The sequence below is a fragment of the Balearica regulorum genome, chromosome 1, assembly GCF_011004875.1.
Source record: "Balearica regulorum gibbericeps isolate bBalReg1 chromosome 1, bBalReg1.pri, whole genome shotgun sequence".
Classification (NCBI taxonomy): Eukaryota; Metazoa; Chordata; class Aves; order Gruiformes; family Gruidae; genus Balearica; species Balearica regulorum.
This window is the reverse complement of record NC_046184.1, coordinates 14,551,393-14,571,507: the sequence shown is the minus strand read 5'-3', so window position 1 is coordinate 14,571,507 and position 20,115 is coordinate 14,551,393. Positions and strand designations below refer to the sequence as shown.

At 37.3% G+C, this 20,115-nt stretch overlaps 1 protein-coding gene across 2 annotated transcripts in view; it reads left to right on the top strand.

The window, feature by feature from the left end:
- The window catches only part of ORC5 (origin recognition complex subunit 5), a 74,406-nt gene extending 54,956 nt beyond the window's left edge, over positions 1 to 19,450 (top strand). For both annotated transcript variants that reach the window (XM_075738068.1, XM_075737992.1), the window contains exons 14-15: positions 15,184 to 15,296; positions 18,898 to 19,450. In XM_075738068.1, coding sequence (XP_075594183.1) covers positions 15,184 to 15,296; positions 18,898 to 18,943 — 159 coding nt within the window. In that variant the 3' untranslated portion in view covers positions 18,944 to 19,450. The remainder of the gene's footprint in view (positions 1 to 15,183; positions 15,297 to 18,897) is intronic.
- Positions 19,451 to 20,115: the final 665 nt, after the last annotated feature.

Genomic DNA, 20,115 nt, shown 5'->3' with positions numbered 1-20,115 from the left:
TTTCTCTTTAAAAAAAAAAAGTCTCTACTGCCTGAATTATGCTTGAACTGAAAAAAAAAAAAAAGTGTCCATATGAAAAGTACTGTAAAATGCAAAACCTAAATTATTGTAAAACAAGACATTATATCTCCTTTACAGTTACAGTGTTCTTGGGATTTAACTGTTCAACTGCTGTATGGGAAACATACATTGCTAGTGGTTTTGGTTTTTATGTTTCTTAAGATGGAAAGCAGCTAGTTGAAATTTATGAGGTGAAATCCTGGTATTGGTGAGGGCTTTGGGGGACGAGAGAAGGCAGCTAAGGGTAGCCTTTTTTGTATGGAATTCTAAATTTTACCAGTTCAACTACTGGAATTATATTTTCATTTTCTGTAAGAGCTTCATGGGGAGGTATTAAATATATCTAGTAGTATATATGTGTGTGTGTATACATTTCAGAAAGAATTCTGTATCAAGATAAGTTGTATTTGGATGGGTTTGGAGAATTCCAGCTCCATGAAGACAGCTTGCTGAATTAAGATTTTGCACAGCCTGTATTCTATGTGTGCATTAATGTGTGTACATCGAAATTGTTCCTAGTGACTGAAGAAATAGCCAAGAAATAGCCAAAATTAGCTGCATTCTTTGTTGCTGAAGTTTGATGAGGGTAGTTTTGTTTCTACTCTTTAAGTTGCTTAGGATTGTAAATAAATCCAAAAAAGCGAGGAAGGTCTGTGGCAAATGAGATCATCTTTTTAAACAGCATTTCCAAATTACTTCTTTAAAGTGACCTTTTAAAAACATGGATTTTATTTATCCCAAGCATGTTACTTTGGCTGTCCTCTAACTGTGAACACAAGATTAAATTGATTCTTTAACATTTCATATCAGGCAGGCAGATCCACTTCAAATGAAGTAAAAAGATCAAAACAGGAGGTAAAATAAGAATAATTTATCCAACTGATATGTACATGTGATTTAGTTTTATCTCATAGACTGCAGGATAATACTGTTGGTTTTGGTAAAATCAAGTCTTGTGGAAATCACTGCCTGCTTTGCTAGAAATGTTATTTTCTTGACAGAGTCACATAAATATGTTGATATCTGTAAGTATCTACATGGTATTTTATTTCTCTTTGAGAAAACTGAGTTTTGTAGAATACATATTCACTACTTGAAAAACCTCCCCCACTGCTTCCAAAATGTCAAAGCCAAGCACAGGGATTTAGCCATACAACTTCTATTGAGATTAATTGGATTTGTATGGCTAAATCCATGCAGTTCTTCTGAAAAATATTATGGTCCCTTGTATATAAAATATAACAATATGTTCGCAAACATAGTATCACAAAGAATATTTGGACAGAACAGTAAAATCAGGTTTAATTTATTTTTGGAGATGAATAACTTTTGGTTTACTATAAATGTAAGGGTTCCTGTTTAAGTATACTGAGTGAATACTAAGCATGTGCTGTGCTTGCCTTAGGGCTTCATTTTTTTTTAAATGCGTGAAGCATTTACATAGGAGTCTTCTGTACTTAACTCGGGAGGGGGAAGAGCATTTCTGATTCATTAATCCTTTTTTCTTTTTGTAAGTAACTGGGTCCTTCACACCATGCACTCAAGAGGTGTAAAATATACAAAGAAGTGGGAGGGACAAGCAAAATGATGCCTGGCTTGCTGTAAGGTATAAATTCAAAATCTGTTTCTCTTTGCGAGAAGAAAAATAGTAAGGGGAAAAAGGGCAGCACTAAATTTACTGCATGTGCTTGCATGATATGCAGGTTTGGGATAATTATTTTCTCTCTTGTTCAATAAAGTGAGTTGTTACCATGGCAGCATTCATATTGCACAATTTCTCTGTTATAAAATATATTGAGAACAGTTTTAGAGACAGAAAAGTCTTTGTGTGAATGTTTGTTCTATCCTTTTTCTTTTTTGATTTTTTTTTCTGTATTTTTGTTCAGTGCAAAATTGTGCCTTAGAGATGCAGTTCCTGAGGTTAGGGTCGTAAATTATTATTGAGATGATGAAGTTTCTGTACAGTTCCCAGATAAAATCAGACAAGTTTTAATGATATGTAGTGCTTCTGCAGGACAAGATGTGCAAGGATGGAGAGAGTTTTGGGGCTTTAGTTTTGAACGCTGGTTAAGTTGGAGATCTGCTACTTTTCAGAATGTTACTTCTGGTAGTAAAGTTGAATACAGCCATTAAGAGGGTGCAGGCTGCCAGGCACCTCAGAGGAATAGTCTGGATGTCCTGATCTGGTAAGTAACTCCTGGCAGTAATTGCCTAGCCTGTGTTCTGTTTTTCATGTGTCATCTTGGACAAGATGCATTGAGAACTTCTTGCAAAGCAGGTCTGAGTCTTTGGTGGCAGAGAGGGAAAGGCCTCCAGCCTAAATCTTTTTTTAAGCAGAGTATACCCTAGACAACGTTTTGGTCTCTGCTGCTTGAGCTTCTCTTACTGAGGGATAGCAGGCTGATAACAACACTTCTTGATAGTTGATTCTTTGATACCTTTTTTTTAAACATTTATTGACTGCAATGCAGATTCTGCTATGGACAGGTTAAAATATAGTTGAGGAATACTTCTGTTTCTGCCTACTGAAGATATTCCAGAAGATAGCCTTGGGAGCTACCTATCCATTATGTAAAGCTTATGTGAAAGGCCTCTAAGGAGGTGGAAAAGTGTTCAGGAATAGCACAGTCGATTGGAATGACAAATAGCTTTTCATCAGACCCTAGTAGTGTATTTGCCAAATCAACTGCTTCCCCTCTGGTTCTTCAGTTTTGTTTTTTTCCTGCGTTTTCTCACTACAGTAGGCAAATAGCCATATTAGTAGGAAGGTGACTACCTTTCATCCATAAGATCAAAAGGCTTCATTGATTGCTTGATTCTTTCCTGCTTTTTTTGCACCTTTCCATTGATCTCTTGTATGGATTTTTCAGATCCATACAAGATTTTTGGTGATCAATATAGTACTTTAGGGAAGATTAAGCCTTTTTATGGTGATTTAATTTTAACATTAAAAAATCAGATTTATAATCACTGATTACAGAAAAGTCTTGACACAATGATTATTCAAAAATACAGTGGCTATCACAACCATTAACTGCAAAAATAAATATGTTTGTTAGTCATGGAAAGCTGAGAAATTATGTTTCTTGACTGCATTGTATTCCACTTAAACTAAAATAGGACATCTTGTGTAGGTCCTTTTATGCTTTTAATCCATTCCTGAATTACGTGGAAATTGCCTAGTGCAGCACATTACTATTTTAGACTGTCTTGCTCCATAAATGATTTGTGATGATGTAGGAGCCATAGTCAATCTTTACTAACTACACAAATTTTAACTCAATGTATAAAGCAAGATGTTTTTAAGAATCTGGGGGGGGGTGTGTGTCTCTGAATATTTCTGTCCATCTAAAGGGTATTATCCTTGAATGCCATAAAGGCAGGAGAAATACTAATTGACTGTGTACTGTTCCTAAGCAGTGCTTCCCTTTTGCAGGTATTTGAATGGAACACATACATAGTCGCTGCTCCAGAGAGCAAAATAATTCCAGTGGATTTCTTGAAGTGTAACAGTATTTGATACGAAACGTATCTCTTCCCCCATTCCAACCTGACCATTCCCTTCCCGCATAGCACCTATCTACAGATACAGTGCAGTTAAATTCTTTGACTAGTGTTGTTGATGGGTGTGCCAGCACACTGGTTCACTAGTTCCTCGGTTGCCTTGGTTGGCTGCTAACTTTTTTACCCAACACATGTGCTTGCCAAGCATGTGAGTGTCAGGAACTGTTTTTTGTCCAGGTTAGAAAAGCTAAGTGACACCTGGGATAACTAGCAGAATTTCACGATTGCATTAAAGGCTGACGGAAACTGCATAAAAACCAGTGTTATGTTTGAAGAACAGAGTTTTTTCCTTTCTGATTAATTGCTGACAGATGATGTTTCATGCTCTTTATCTGATAAAACCAAGTGTAGCTGAATAAAAGATGGAAAACTGGTAGTTATGACCGCTTTGCAGGATCATCTATGCAAGAGGTATGAAGATATTTATAGATATCTTTTGTAGTTGCATCTAACATTTAATGGGTCATTGAACCTGAATTTTTAATATTTCATGACTTATCAATTCATGGATGACTGAAAGCTTTACTTTCTGTAGAAAGACTAACAAAAAAGGATGTTATAAATTTATAGCTTCTATTGTACTGTACCTAAACTTAAATTATAGTTACAGATTTGTTTTAAATAAAAACAAAATTTCTCATTGCAGGTTACAACCATCAGCTTTGTGCTGTTACAGTAGGGTTTGTTTCATTGGTTTTCAAGGGTCAATTGACTTCCTGAGTGACAGTCTTCATCCTGGTCTTTCTCTTGCTCCTGGCAGAACCAAAATACCATATATTTACTGATTCAGAGCAGAATATTCTCCTTAAAGGCAAGTATTTGGTTTCCTAGCATGCTCAGGGAGGGGAGATTCCAGATCTGCCCATTTCCCACTGCTGAGAAGAGCAGCTTTGCAGAGTCCTCTCTTCCCTTGTGATGCGTGGTGACCATTGGCCAACCTGGAACTGGAACTTGCGTTTCTTCTTGCTGTTTTGTCTGCTCTGCTTAAGGGTACCTGTGAACAGAGGTACAGGAATACATTATACTTCAATGTCCTGATTTTGTTAGAGAAGATTTTGAACAGATGCATAACCGTTCCTCTCAATTGCTGTTGTATACAGGCTTTCTTTGTAACTGTTTGTCCAGGATCCAACATCACATATCAAATCAAATTCTAATTACTGTCTTATATGAAAGTAAATCAGATTTTTTTTTTTTTTTACCTCCCCTGTTTGATGGCATAAAACCTAGTGTGACTCAATGCCGTATATGCAGCTCTTGCTGAGAGCTAGGCAGTGTTGTTGTTTCTAATTTCTTGGTGTTTATGTGCAGCCTCCGATAAATTTGTCCTCCGATGTGTCAATTAGGTGCATTAATGTCACAATTCAACAATCTTTTTAGCTCCAATTTGACAATACAAGAACAACATGAAATGTCATATTTCAACAGGTCAGATCCATATGTGTGAACAATTTTATACCTAATTACTAAAGTCCCTGAAATGAAAATTACCAGGAGCCAGTTGTGTATGTTGGGAAATTTCTCTTGCTTACAAGTTTATTATCCTCTTTCCTAAGCATCCTTTGCTGGTCCTTTCAAGAGACAGCGTTTTGGGCCAGGAGGGATCTTTGTTTTGTACCAGTGTGATGTACTTATGTACTTTAGGGATTGATACAAGTTGTTTCTATTTTTATTTCTGTTACTCTTCATTCCTATTATGGAACCACTAGAATGTGCAGAGTTTTATGTGGCCACAATGAATATGGTGTTGACTGCGGTCTTCTGCAAGGCTTCTTGTGAGTAGTTGGGATGCAGTGTGATACTGTGGAGAGTCTTTAAAGATTTGGTTTAGTAATCTCAAGATATAAAATAAACATATCTTTAAATTGTCATTTTTTCAGAGCAGACTCTCACTTCAGCCTACAGTGTATTTTACAATTTGTCTAGCCTTGTGGTTAGAAGGTCTGATTTTTGTATTTCAGAAGTATTTGGGTCAAATCTTCCCGGAGTGGTTGTTTTAATTAAAAATTCTTAAAATCTTACTTCTTTATACAAGGTTTGGATCAATATTCTTTTAACACTTATAGTCATCCAGAAATAGACTGCAGTTAAGACATGTTGAAAATCTTCTTTTCTTTCTTGGAGAGAAGAAGGTAGTTTAGTCTTAGAAGATATTCCCAAACATCTGATTATGAGAAATTTCCTTTAATTTCATGATTTCTGTTCCTGGCATATACAGAGTATTGATTTTTATCCTCAGGACAGGTTAGAAATCCTAATTTCTTTAATTATTTTTGAGTACAAAATTATATTTGCAAACAAAGCTTCATATAGCAGTAGAAGGCTGGTAATTCTGTGTACACAGGTCTATGTTTTACTGAGATCGCATTAAAAATTTAGGCACTGTCTGTAAATGTATCAACTCCTATCAGTATCACAGATACTTGGTAGTATTTTTAAGGTTACTATTCTCTGTTCTTGATAGAACTTGTCTTGCAATATCTAGAAATGCTGCCAGTGTGGGACAGAAGTGTTATAAATGAAGGACCAAAAAAACCAGGTAAAGATTTTCTAGATTTGGGGGTTTAAGATATATGCTTGGTCAGTTGTACAAAGGTTTGCTTCTGGAAAACAGTCTTCATGTGGCCTCCCTCATCTTCTAAAAAACAATTGGAACCTGAGACCGCTGATTGCAGAAACGAATCGGGGTGGCAGGAGGAGACTTCTGTTGGCTGCCTAGTGCCTCTGCCTTGAAAAATAGCCAGCCTTTGTCTGGTGTCCACTTTATGAAGCTACCTGACTTAAGTAATCAAATTAACTGTAAGCATCATTCCCCAAGTGTTTCTTTGACCATCTGTTACCGTCTTTGGTTGTTCTGATTTTAAAGTATGAAATAGAAAGGTGACTACTTTTGAATTCTCTTTCTGTAACTTATATCTGTAGTTCTTCTGCTTAGGAGTGCCTTTCCCAGGTCATTATGGAGTAAATGAGATGCATGCACCTCCAACAGATTGCAAGTATGTTCAAGCCTTGCTTTTTGCATGTTTTGCAGGATTAAAATAAATTCCCCCATGATGAGTTCCAGGAGTCTTAATTTCTGAAAAGATTTCCAAATATATCCTCAGGTACAGAAAATAATTTGATCTTCCCGGAAAATACCACATTAAGCAAATTTCTAGCATGACTTTCAGGGCATTACAAATTGCTTTAATTGATCCTCAAAGTTAGGGGACTGACTCAGAAATACTGATTTATCCATGCATTATTCTGTAGAGTATTTTATACTTTTTAAAAAAATTGATGAGCAGAGTGAGGCCTTGTGAATTGCCTTTTATTTTCCTTTTTCTCCTTAAGCAAATTGATTAATGCTAAGCTAAATGTGCTAAGAGAAAAAAGGGGCTTTTTCCTAATTTCTGTATTGAATAAAAATAATGAAGAGAAAGCAAATTCATTAATACTTTGAAAGATTCCTTTAATAATAGTTCCAAAATTAATAAAGTATTGAACTGCTTTTAAAAAGTGATGTTACTGTGAGTGGGCAGGATTAATCTGTGCAAATACTTTTGAGATACCAAGAAGTTTTCCAGAAGATGGTGGGGGAAGCTGGATTTTTATCATCTTCTTCCCCCCCCCCCCTTTTTTTTTTGTAAACTTGCAGAGTATGGAGAGATTACAGTAATTAAGTGAGAGAGCCCTTGCAGAGACCCAAGGGAAGGGTAAAGGGGGAAGCACAGTGGTAGGATGTAGAAGATGCAGATGATATACTTCACCTTTGGTGAATGCATTATAACAGCCACACTAAGTCAGACCAAAAGTGGGTTTACCCACTGTTTTACGTAGAGTAAAACTAACTGGCTGCTTCCAATGAATATCAGACATGGCAGGAAAAATATAAGACTGGCAAGCAGAGGATGAGTTCAGTCTGGTATATGTTACAGCTGCTTATTACCTGTGGCCCAGATGCTTGCCACAGAGTTTATGTTCTTTGCATTTAGCAGCCTGTGGTTGTATTTCCTTCCATGAATGTGTCCAGTTGCTTTCTTAACTCCATAAAACCTTCTACCACCTCACTGAATTTTCAGTTGCAAAGTGCGTCACAGACGAACCACAAATTTGGATGAAGAAATACCTCCTCCTGAGTTTGCTTTTTTAAATTGCCTTTTTAGTTTCCTGGGATGTTTCCTGGATCTTGTTTCAGTGTCCCCATTTTAAAAAAACTATGATTTTGGGTTGTTTTTTTTTAAAATAGTGGCTTTGGGAAGAGAAGATATGAGGAGTAGAGATAATGAGAAAATACAGAGGAGACAGGAAAGGATGCTGTGCTGATGAGTCAAGATTTGCAGCTAGTGAGAGTCACTGAACAAAAAAAAACAAAACACAGAAGACAGACTGCTAATTGAAGAGAGTAGATTCTAAAATATGAATTCTAGGGCAAGGTGAGGAAGTGGCTCCTTGAAGGAAGAAAATACCTTTGCTACACTTGAGATTGAAAAGAAAAGCCACAAGGAAGCCAGTTGCAGAACATACTAGAAATAGGCAGCAAGTTGATTAGTGGTCTGAAAGACAGGAGAGGGCGGGAGGATGCAGACAGGGAGGAGGGGAAAAGGAAAAAGCAAGCCTGTAGCTTGCTTTTTCATGGCCTTGAACAACCCTATGAAATTGGCAACACTTTTTGTCAAATACTATTTAGTGTAAATGGGACACAAAAAGTAAGACTGAGCGGACTAAGACAGAAGTGGTGAACACTGATTATACAGTGGGGAAAATACTGTATGAGGATGACTCTTGTGACCTGTATAGTAGAAACCAAAATAATTTTGTAGTGCAGAATTCAAGGTTGTATGCCTTGGGCTTAGTAAACTTTTCTGCTACATAGATATGCAAGAAATAACTTGAAGGTGGTGAGCATGATACAAACTGAGAAGGTTTAACAGCATGAAATTCAAGGTCATATACTTGAGGGTAAATAAACATTTCTTCTAAAAACAGAAAGATCATCTCTTAGAAACTGAAGGAAGAGGAGGAAGTTTTGGCTGTCTTAATAAATGACTGAACCACCAATATGATGAAGCCTTTAAAAAGCTTGTTTAAATCTGTAAATCACATAGATTTGCCTTGAGTGAAGTCAGAGGAGACAGCGAAGACAAATGCAGAATAACGAATATGAAAAGATTTCATTAAAATATAAGAGTGTATTCAGATAAATAGATATTGAATAAATTTACCTAGGAAACGGAAGCAAATTTTCCTATCTGTGTATCAGTAAGATTCTGGAAAAGTCTACGGGAGTCATTGTGTTGGAGGGGAAAAAGCTTCTTGGTTTTATGATAAAATTTAGTGCATTCATGAAAAAGATGGTATGACATGGTGGCTTCAGTGACACGGACTGATCTCAGTCCAGTAAATTCTTTATTGTACTCAAGACTGAAAGTAGGCATGTTGCATGATAATTCTTATGGGAAAATGCAATACAAATCTCCTTCCCTGCCAGGCTTCCTAGTAACAGCTAAACATCCCTAACATCGTGAGAGGACAAACATTTTTAAATCCTTAAATGAATATAAAAATAAAAGAAAAAATATGTTTGCCTAAGCAACATCATTTTTTAAGGGTAAATGATAACAGTAGTAGTCAGTTGATTTCCTTCCCCACCCCACCCTGTAGTAATTAAACATTTAGTGAATATAATGCTGTCACATCTGGAATTTGTCAACACATTTATGTCTTTAAAGTTTGTTCAAGTTAGTAATTAGTGTTAAATTCTGTTTGACCCAATCTGATGAAGTCTTCTGGTAAAGCGTTGTCAACCCGTTGATGAGAGATACAGAAATTACATAAAAATTGGGAAGTGTGGTGTACACTATTACAGACAAACAACATGCAAGGTCCTGGAGAGTCAACATAAAATAATGAAGTAATATTTATGTGAGAGAAATGCAAAAAATAACCAGTACAGGGCAAAGACAGACACCAAACACAAACGTTCATAGAAGAAAAAGGCTCACAAAGCAGAGCGGGTCCCTGTGCTTGGTGTGCACTGTAGCATCCTACACAACCACCTATTGCGTGGTGCCAAAGTGAGGGGCACAGTGCTGTCTGTGGAGGCCACCAGGGCTGTGGCTGGGGTACCCCTTTCTGCTCGTGGCTCTGTTAGTGTCAAAACCATTTTGACTGCATTCAGAAGATAGTTTAAAAAAGAGTTGGATTAATTTAAGCTGAGAAGAAAGTAAAATGTATAGCTGAAGTGTATAGTAATGAATGCTTTAACTGCACACTGGAAGGCCATAAGCAATTTGGAGGGGTGTAGAATAAGGCAAGAACGGTGTGATGTATTCAGTCATGTTGGAGTGCTACTAGCAGATGGAAAATTTGACCACATACTTAAAAAAGAAAAAAAAAAATTCAGAAAGGGACGTGGTGAAATGATTTCCCACCATAAGCGTTTAAGATCTGATAAAATGGTAGGTCCTATCACCTAGTGCAGTCTCTTCTGTTGTATTTTTTTCATCCATTAAAAGCTTTGTACAAAACCTAATTCAGAATCAAAACCTGATGTTAAAGTCTAAGCATTCAGAAAAGTGTTGATTTATTTTTAATATTTTTTATAAAAACAGTTTTGATCAATTGCTGACTTAAATATATATAATTGAAATGTTTTATTGTTATCTTTCTGTATGAGCTTTTCTAACAAGGCTGACATACTGAGCATACTCTAGCTATAATTTTGATCAAAATCCTTTTGAGCAGGCTTTTTTTTTTTTTTACACTCACATAATTTGTACTAGGGTCATTGAGTTTAACTCCAGGAGACTATTTCGGCAGTCATTTTGACTGAAATGTGTTTTCTAAAATGCATCTGGTTTTCAAACTTTCGTTGCATAGCAGTGGTTTTAGCATGTGTGTGAATGTAACTCCCGGCAGCGATGGGTTTCAGACAAGTGCAGAGAGCTGTGTGTTTGCTTTGAGAGGTGTGTGATGACGAGGATGCATGTAAATCTTTGTATCACTGTGAGAGAATATAGTACCGTTGTCTGGTGGTAGTGAAATAGTGAAAGTTCTTAATTTCTTGATAGGTTTAAGGTTCAGAATCAAAAAGCTGTGGGTGAAAGTAAGCCAGACGGAAGTGTTACAATTAACATTGCATCTTCGGCAAGATAATTGAAGATGATAGACTGTGGAGATGAAAAATACCTTGCAGATCATCTAGTATGTCTCTGCCAGTTTGAAATTGTTCCTGCTAGTGTCTTTCATTAATATTTTTCTAGTTCAGTTTAAAATGTACCACTTGGTGAGATTTCAATCACATCTCTGAGGAAACTGCCTTTTAGGTTTTTTTCCTCTAATAGTCAGCATCGTCTTCTCTGTTTAGTTTTATCCTATGGGTCTGAGATGTGTCACACACTTTGTCCTGACTCTTTCCTGTGATAGTCAATCACTGCTTACCCAAACTAACCATGTGTTTCCGTGTATCTTGGGTCCTAATTCTGCTCATCTTTTGCACCTCCGTGAATGTGTTCTGGCTTCGTGTGGTGTCTGCGGGAGGAGCCTGGCCTTTCTCAGCAGACAGCCCTCACTTCTGGAATCCTTCTCGCTACCACACAGCCATGTGCTAACAAAGCCGGTCTTTGTGTCTGCTCAGAGAATGATGCAAGGCCCATCTGTTAGTCCAGGCTGATAGGGAAAAAAGCAGCCTTTAAGGATGGCTTGTGGGTTACTTGTTTTTTCCAGAGGTTTCAATGTCCATACTTGACCAGTGACTCTCCAGAAGCAATTGGAGCAGTCATTTCCTCCTGGCAGCAGCTCTCTGCTGTGCTTTTATGATTATTCTCACCTTGCATCCAAGCTTTCAGCAGCAGGTTTCTCACACAAATATATATTTCAAAGAAAGCTCAGTCATGGCTTAGTTTTAAACATAGCAGTGACACCTGTTCCTTCACATCTTTCAGATCAGAAACTTTTCTTCAGATTTTCTTGTTATTCCTGTAGAAAATTCCATTTACTTATTAACTTTTGCTGGTGTTAAATCATTACCAGATCTATCTTTAATTTTATGACTAGCTTTAGATATTTCTTCCAACTGTTATTTCTTTTGTTCAAAAGATTCTCAATAAATATTCTTTCTTATGTCACCCACACAGTTTTTCTGGCTTGTTCCTAGTCTGTTCTTGCCAGATGTTTTTTCCCAAGCTTTTGTGATAATGAAATGGGGCCACTGTACCCATGGTATTTAAAAAAAAAAAAAAAAAAGAAAAGCTTTGAAAAGTTTTTGGGGTTTTTTTTTTTTTTTTTTTCTTAGAAGTGCAATTAGTTTGAGATTGAATTCATATTTTTCCCAACCGTGTTTCAAACTTTTGACGTATCTCCATTTAAGAACAGATTGCCTCCAAAGTTTTACAACACCTCAACTTTTGAAGGAGTAACATTTTTCAATGCTTAAATTATAGGTGGCACTTGGACTGTAAAAGTTAACAGAACATGAAAATTGGGGATTTTAAAAATTTTGCTACAAATACACTCTTAAACCCAGTTCATTCCACTGTATCCTGCTTTACCAGGTGAATGTCCTAAGAGAGAGACTGTTTATATGAATGCAATTTTATGCAACATAACTCAGCTCCAGAAGCAGTTAAAATGAAAGATCTGGTAATGGTTTAATACCATACAAAGCTTTTCTTTTCCTTCCTCCACTACCCCCACCCCAGTGTTAGATGTTCAGTGAAGAGGCACTCGAACCTCTTGTGTCAGGAGGGAATTGAACCTTCTGTCTCCTAGAAGACTTCTTCCATCTTATTTTTATTAAGATAAATAAAAAGATAGATTCAGAGCAAAATATTTGAGAAACTTAATAATTCCACATCTACCACAATATGAATCTTTTCTTCTGACAAAACAATTTATCGCAAAAAATACATGTGTTGCCCAATTCCATGGCTGACTCATCAGCAGGAGAATCCTACTATATTGTATAAAGCAGAAAAAATGAAGAAGTCATTGCTTTGGGATGACAGAACTCTCTTGCTGTTTTCGATTCTTCCTGAACCCATTGAAAAAGCTGTGCAAACAGAGCTCCAGGCTGCTGCCCCCTCAGCATGCAGGCTTTTGGATTTGTCCTTTGGAAATCTCTGTCTTTCTCCGTGTACAGGCTAGGCATCCGTAAATAGTTTTTGAATTCTGCTGCAAAGACTCACAAGTTAGTATTTGGCCATCTGTAAGGGAGCTGGTCCCTCTTTACTCCCCTTAGATATATGTTCTTTCTCTTTGTCTCTACTGAGCCTCTTTGGAGATAAAACTGTTTCTTGCCTGCATCAATTGAAAATGGCAATTCTCTCTACTTCTTTTTTTTAAGCAATCTCAGGATCAGGACTCACTGTTTCAATACTCACTTCCCTGTAATGACATTTTTATTAAGCTAAATAAATAGAGGATTTGTGAAAGAAATGAGTAAAGTGTTGCAGTTTGCTAAGTAAGTTTGTGTTACTCTGATGATCACTAGCTTCATTTGTCTTGTAATACTGTCTATTGAGTCTTTAGTTAGTGTCTTAAGTCAAAAACATTAATGAAACTTAATAGCTAGTCTGATGCTATTTCAGATTTATTGACTCAGCCTTTAGTAAGGAATTTTACGTTGCCAACCTTATGTTGCGCACACAGCATTTGGTGCTAGTTGGAAGTGGTTACAATAAAGTATTGCTGGAGCATTTGTAATGCAGCAGCAAGGTCACTTTTACATCCCACATAAAACGGAGATGGGTCCAACTCCAAACTATCTAGGCTTTTGCTGTGCTCATTGGGAGCTTTTAGGAGCCTCCTGCCATTCCTTCATTGGTGATTGCTGAATGTGAGGCCAGCTGCAAGTATGTATTGCAGAAGTGATTCGCCAGTAATGGTGCACCAGGGTGTAAAATAGCAATTGTTATAGCAGATTACTCCATAATGCTTCTTCACTGACTGACTGAGGACTTTGTTGAATGAAGAATCTAGAAAAATGGGCTTCAAACTCATAAGTATTTTAAGAAAATAATCACCTAACAAGTTTGAGGTTGATCCCAATTCAATGGTATGTTCAAAGTGATTAATGAACTGGAGTTTGAGCCATTTACCATATACTGAGTTCAGTTTTCTTAAATGTTGTCAATGCTAACAATTTTTAAATCATGTGCTACTCTCTCATATACTTATAGACCTGAATTAAGTAAATGGTATTTGTGAGTATGGGTAGGCCAGTATTCCTTAACCAAGCTCCGATGACTTTGCAGAGCAACGGCATCTAAACTATAGTTGTCTAATGCCATATAACAGAAAGTTGAGCACAGACTGTTATAAAAATTGCCTCATTCTTGGTGACCGTTATTTTTTCTATTCTCCACAGATAGGTATCATTTTTCATATTATGTCCACTTAAGGGAAAACTTCAGTAATTATTCCTACCTCCTGCAAGCACTGTCACAAACTTGAAGACCAAGTTCACTTTCAGCAAAAGAATAGGGCTATTATTGAGATAGGATTTTTTTTTTTTTTGATTGATACTGGTAAGAATTTGCTGCTGCTTTTTATAGCTATGTGCTTCCTTGAAAGTTTGATCTTATACTCTCTTTCCTGATACATTTATTCTTCACAAGTTGCTTACTATGCTATTATCATTACACAGGGGTAGGTCATGGTTGGCTGGGTTTTTTTGAAAAGTAGAGCTGTGGTCAGATACCAGTTCTTCATAGAATTTAACCTTGTTGCCTTGAATTGTCAGTGGCATCTGTAGCAAAGGACAGAGAAAATGTTTCTCGTTTTCTGTGTTTACCTCTTTCTTTCCCCTGGGAGCTTGGAGGAGGTAGGGAGACAGTGGAAGCACCACAGCATTTTTTCCTAAGGCAGAACAGACTGGTTGCACTTAACAGGGACATCCCACGACTGCACTTTAGTGATACCACAGTCATCGTTTGGAGGAACCAAGATAGTGAAAAATATTGTGATACACTGCTATTTTGGTAAAATAATCAATGGCTTTGTCAAGACACTGTATGTGTATTTGTAGGCAAATTTCTGTCCTTTCAGGCCCTGCTCTTTTTAAGCACGCAATCTTCCAGCCTTTCCTTTCCAACCTTCAGACTCTTTTTTATCTGGAGTAGAGCGATACATCCATCTGTTCAAAATGTGGTATAAGCTGGCACAGGAATATCCAACTTTGAGCGTGAAAGTTCAAGAGGAGGTCTTTGGGTATAAAGGGAAGAGAATCAAAGTCTCTCCTGGTTGTCAGGCAGAGAATCTGGAAAATGTTCAGCTCATGCCTATTATTCCTGTTCCAAACATTGCCTTTCTCTCTCTGATCAGAACTCCAGGATAACTCTTGCTACGAAGGATGAAGGGTTTAGCCTGTGTGTCTCACTGCTTGTGCTGAAAATGTAATGGTGAAAACGTATGTATGTTCCTAGGTTTGCTAGCTGCAGAACTATGTGAAAATCAATGACAAAGTATGAGTGAATTTCCAAAGAAATATGAGAATAGTGACAAATGGAAGAAAAAAATAGACCACTGCTATTCATGTTAGCAAAAATGACTAACGATACTAATGTCTCTTGTTTGTAGATCACCTCTCTTGTGACTCTCCAGCTGTTATCCATGGTTGGCCATAATGACCAGCTTGACGGACCCCGATACAAATGTACTGTATCTCTGGACTTCATCAGAGCTATTGCCCGGTGAGTTTATCAGAGATTGTTTAGTGTTGTATCTGCTAACTTGAATGAGACTTCAACACCAGTATTTGTTGTCTGTATTTTAGCTCTCTGCAGACCAGAATAGAAATCTATGGATGTTTTTTTAAGAATGAGTAAATTAGTCTTATTTATGAGAAGTGTTGAACTTGAGATAAGTTTAGACCAATCCTGATTTGAAAAAATTTTACGTTACAGTAACATACTGTCTTTGTGCTTAATAAAGGTCAGGGACTTCACATGAAAACATTGCTCTAAAATGTCAGTCCACTCCCTTACCAAAAGGTGCATTATAGTATTTGAATCTGAACTGGTATCTCATTCTTAACAGTGTATGTTTGTACATATGATATAAAACCTACATAGGCTATAAGAATGCTTCCACATAGTCTGTCTTGTGTGATCTATAGCTGATACGAACTAATTTAATAAATGAATGTAGGTACCTCAGTGGCTCTGTTCGTTCAGAGCCTTTGGTTTTGGGGTCTGAGGTCCATCAGGAGAGATGATAAATTACAGACAGAAATGCATTCAATGCATAGGCAACAATCAAGCCCATGTCCCATTTTGTCAATGCCAACAGCATTACCTCACACCTGTTGCTGCAGCCAGCTTATTAGCAGGTTTTGGATAAAGAATCTATAGCCAGAACAGAGCCCAGAAATGAGATGCTGCGAAAAGGAGGAGAAACCTTCTCAAGGCCAACTCTTCTCTGTAATGTGGGACTTCAGAGGAACCTGTGGTGTAGATTGTCTCCTATAACCTCAGTGAATGTGTTTGCTCTCCTGAGCTATTGAATGTCCAATAGCCTTGTCAGTAAACCCACAGACATACTAATTTCATTTGCAGTTGGACAGGCCGCAAATGAAACTTCATCGGGTTCAGGCCTGGCTGGACCACATTGCCAGGATCTCCACAGCTTTGCTATGTCAATTTGCTGTTCCCAGCAATAAAGTCACGTGTGAATGATGCCCTGACAAAGCTCCCACTGCCAAGTACCGCAAGCCATCTGTTCAGCAACATGGATCATTGTGGTATACAGATACCTCAAGTTCTTGTCTCTGCTCTAACTCCTGTAGTGGATACAGAGACCAGTTGATAAACTCTGTACCAACTGTGAGGGTCCTTGAATTAAGACACTTGATATGATGGTCCTCTCCTTACAACTTTAACATCCTTAGAAGTTTAATTGACTCCAGTAAAGTTGCTGGAAGGTAGAGATGGCCAGAAAAATGGACCAAAACTTTTGCTGTGCAGCTCATGCTTATTGGAGAAAACGGTTGTTGGAGACACTATCATTTCAAACTTCAGTATGTGGTACAGAGCTTTGGCTTGCTTTCCTTTAGGTCAGGTGTATGTGTGTATATATATCCTGACCGACTTTTCTGTGTTATGAGGAAAAAAAGCAATTCTTTTTTCCCCCCTGAAGTAGTTTGGAAGTGTTTATATGCTGCATAGATAGGGCCACCTAAATGACCTGACAGATTTTAAAGTTGGCCTGTTCTACTCTTCTCCTGTTCCCCCTTTTTATCTTTTTTTTTCTTGCTTTGTTCCTTTGTTACACTTCTTTTATTAAGTATCTTTTCCAACCCACAGTCTTTGTTAAATCTTTAAGGAAGACGATCCACAAAGATAGAAGGTTTCATGAACTCATGATAAATGGGTTTCCCCCTTGTCTTGATGGGGCTAGCTGCAGGGCGAAGGTATGATCTTCTGTTCTTTAAGAAATTTCATTTTCTAAATGTGCTGTAGTCTTGCAGCTGCGTCTAGTTTTTAACCACTCCTGGGAGAAGTTTTATTTATTGCAGAGAACGAACTATGTTGCCATTTCAAGGAAAATACACATCAAGTAAGCAGCCCATCTCCTGATTCTTTTTTCTCTGTTAGTGTAATAGTTCTAAATAAGTTTGTTAGTCACTAAAACCTTCAGATACCTCGGCTTTGTTGCTGTCTCAGCCTTCCAGCTTCCTAAAGGAAGGCTGAAGAGTGCAAAGAGCAGGACAGAAAATGATGCTTTCCCTCCCCACCCCCATTCAAGATGTTCAGATTGTCATTTCTTTTTTCCTGTATTTTTTTAAGCAAAAGTGAAATTTGCATTTAAAAACCAAAAAACCAAAACAAACCCCAAACACCAAAAGCCACCTTTTTTTTGAAGAGTAGGAACCTTCATGTTTCTTCCTGGTAGCTTTTAGTGTGATAACCGCTGGCCGTGCACAGTCTCTCTTTAGTATCATAGAACCTCATGTCTGGCTCTACTCTGTTGGATATATTCATTCTTTGCAGAGATATTCCCATGCTTTTTATCACATAGTATGTACACATGTGGCTGAAGGTAAGGTTAGATGTTTCTTTGTTAGAAATTTTTAATTTCTGTTTTAGGAATTTCAGACCTAAGTTCATAAATTTTCTATAGCTGTAGGGATCTCTTAAGGGTTGTTGAATGTAATGAAACTTTTCATATCATCTGTAATGAACCTAGATGTTATAACAGGATGATTTTGGTTTATTTAGTTGATAAAGTCAGCATTTGTTACTGTGTGATTTTGTTTCTGTGGGAAGCCTTGTGACTAAAGCACTTTTCTTGAGTGACACAATGTTGTGTGAGTCTTAAGGTGGCAGTTAATTTCTTTGATTTTGTCCCTGGATTATTAAGTAGACTCAAACACAGTATTTCTTGTTATGTATGTTGGAGATTTCCGAACTTTTTCTCTGCCCAGTATGATGTTTTACAGAAACTTTTTGAGAAGTGGGTTACGGAATGATGCGTGAACAGAGAATATTAAATGATTGTAGTCTGACAAATAAGACATTCAGCCAGTTAATCTCACTTAGCATTGTGAGCGGTTATTTTTGCATCATTGAATACTTTTTAAAAAAACTTTTAATTTTATACTTGTCATTATATGCAGTAATTTGCATTATTTATTCAAACAGTAAACCCCAAAGTCTGAGTGTTAGATTGTACAGCAGAATGAGTTTAGAGACAAAAAAATAATTATATGTTTTATTCTACTGCTGTTTCATTCTGCCTGCCATTAAAGTACAAAAGTATACATTAAAATCTTCTATCCCATTGAGAGGCATTCTTGGATTTTTCAAATTTAGCTATGAACATGGGTCAACTAGTGTCAAGACTGAAAGAACGCAGACTGCAAATGAGTACAGACGAAGGAGTTACGTAGTACATGCTAAAACAGGTGGTTTGAAAGAAGAACAAAACATTCAATAGCATAAAAGATTGCTGCTTTGCATCACCAACTAGAGTCTCATGTTGACCATATGAAAATACAATCTTACTAACTTTGATATATTTTTACTGCTTCATGATTGAAATGAGAATCTTCCAGTTTTTACTAGAAAGTTGCTTTATTTCTTTTTTAGAATCTTACAAAGTTTAAATAATCAGAAGACAGGTACAGTAAGTAACACCAGAAGTTAAAAATTCATTCATCCTTGATTGTGTTTCTTTTGGGGATATTGCTTCATTCTGATTCTGCAGAATGTCCCATGTGTGCTGTCTCCAAACAGGTTAAAGTCTTAGCACTGTTAAGATGATTGCTCTAATATACTGTGTTTTTGTTTATAGGACCGTGAACTTCGACATAATAAAGTACTTGTACGATTTCTTGTGAAAACAAGCTTCACAGCCATATGGACACTGTGACAATGACTAAGGCAAGCTGTGTTCATCTCTCTACTTAGCTGGCCAGAAAGAAGAGTATTTTGGCTCTTTTGGATTTGTCCAAACAGGTGCTGGCCCAGCATGGAACCTGATGAAAATACTCTGATTGGTCTGGGTGGATCTGAGCAGAGGACTATTTACCAGGGACCCTGGAGTATTTGGAAGCAATGTGTTAATTATAAACAGCAGGGTTTGAGCACAATCTGTTCTACTCTTAATGATGTTATCTTAACACTGAAATTGCCTGAAACCCATTTACTTAGGACTGCGTTTTGCTCTATGAACTCTCCCCAGTGCTTTGAACATGGCAGCAGCCCTTGTTTGTATGCCCAGTCTTTTCACTTCCTCTCCACAGGAATCTTTGCAATTGCCTGCCAAAGCAGCTTTTCCCGAGGCCACCATTTTAGGAGAGTGGAGTAGCAAAATATAATAAATATAAGAACATATTTTAAATCAAGCTGGTATAAATCGTTCTTTCTCTTCAGTCGTATGTAGGCAGGCTGTTACACTGTTACATGGAGATCACGGTCATGGGAAACTCCCTATTAATCACCATACCGTCTTTTTTCAAACCATTCATAAATGTTGACTATGAATTTCTTTTACAAAGCTTGATTTTAAAAGATCATTGATTATTAAAGCTCTATCCCTTTTATTTTTGTTTAAACATTTTACAGCCCTTTTACGCTCATCCGGTGTATCTAATGCCGTTTGGAATGAAGGTACTTTAAGATACACACTGTGTACTGACTTTTGTAACAGTATCTGTCCTGCAGAGCAGGGTGGCACAGCTGCCTTTCCTCAGAAAGGGAGAAATTCAACAGGTGACAGAGTATTCCTGCAGCACTTCCCCAAAAGAGGTGGATAGTGAATAATCAATGTGGTGTTACAACATGAAACTTTAGTTTGGGAAATGCATGATGGAATACACTACAATTGCATTTGTCTCCAGTACAAGTAGAGGGTTCCCAACTGCCACTACCTTTATGGGGGATTAAAATCCCCTGGTCCAGTTTGGGATTATTGTCGTCGTGAACGTGAAGATTTCTGTCATCCTCTTGAAAACTCTAGGTCCCACAGCCTGTTACTCAGATGTTTTACTCCTGAATGCTGCCTTTAGCT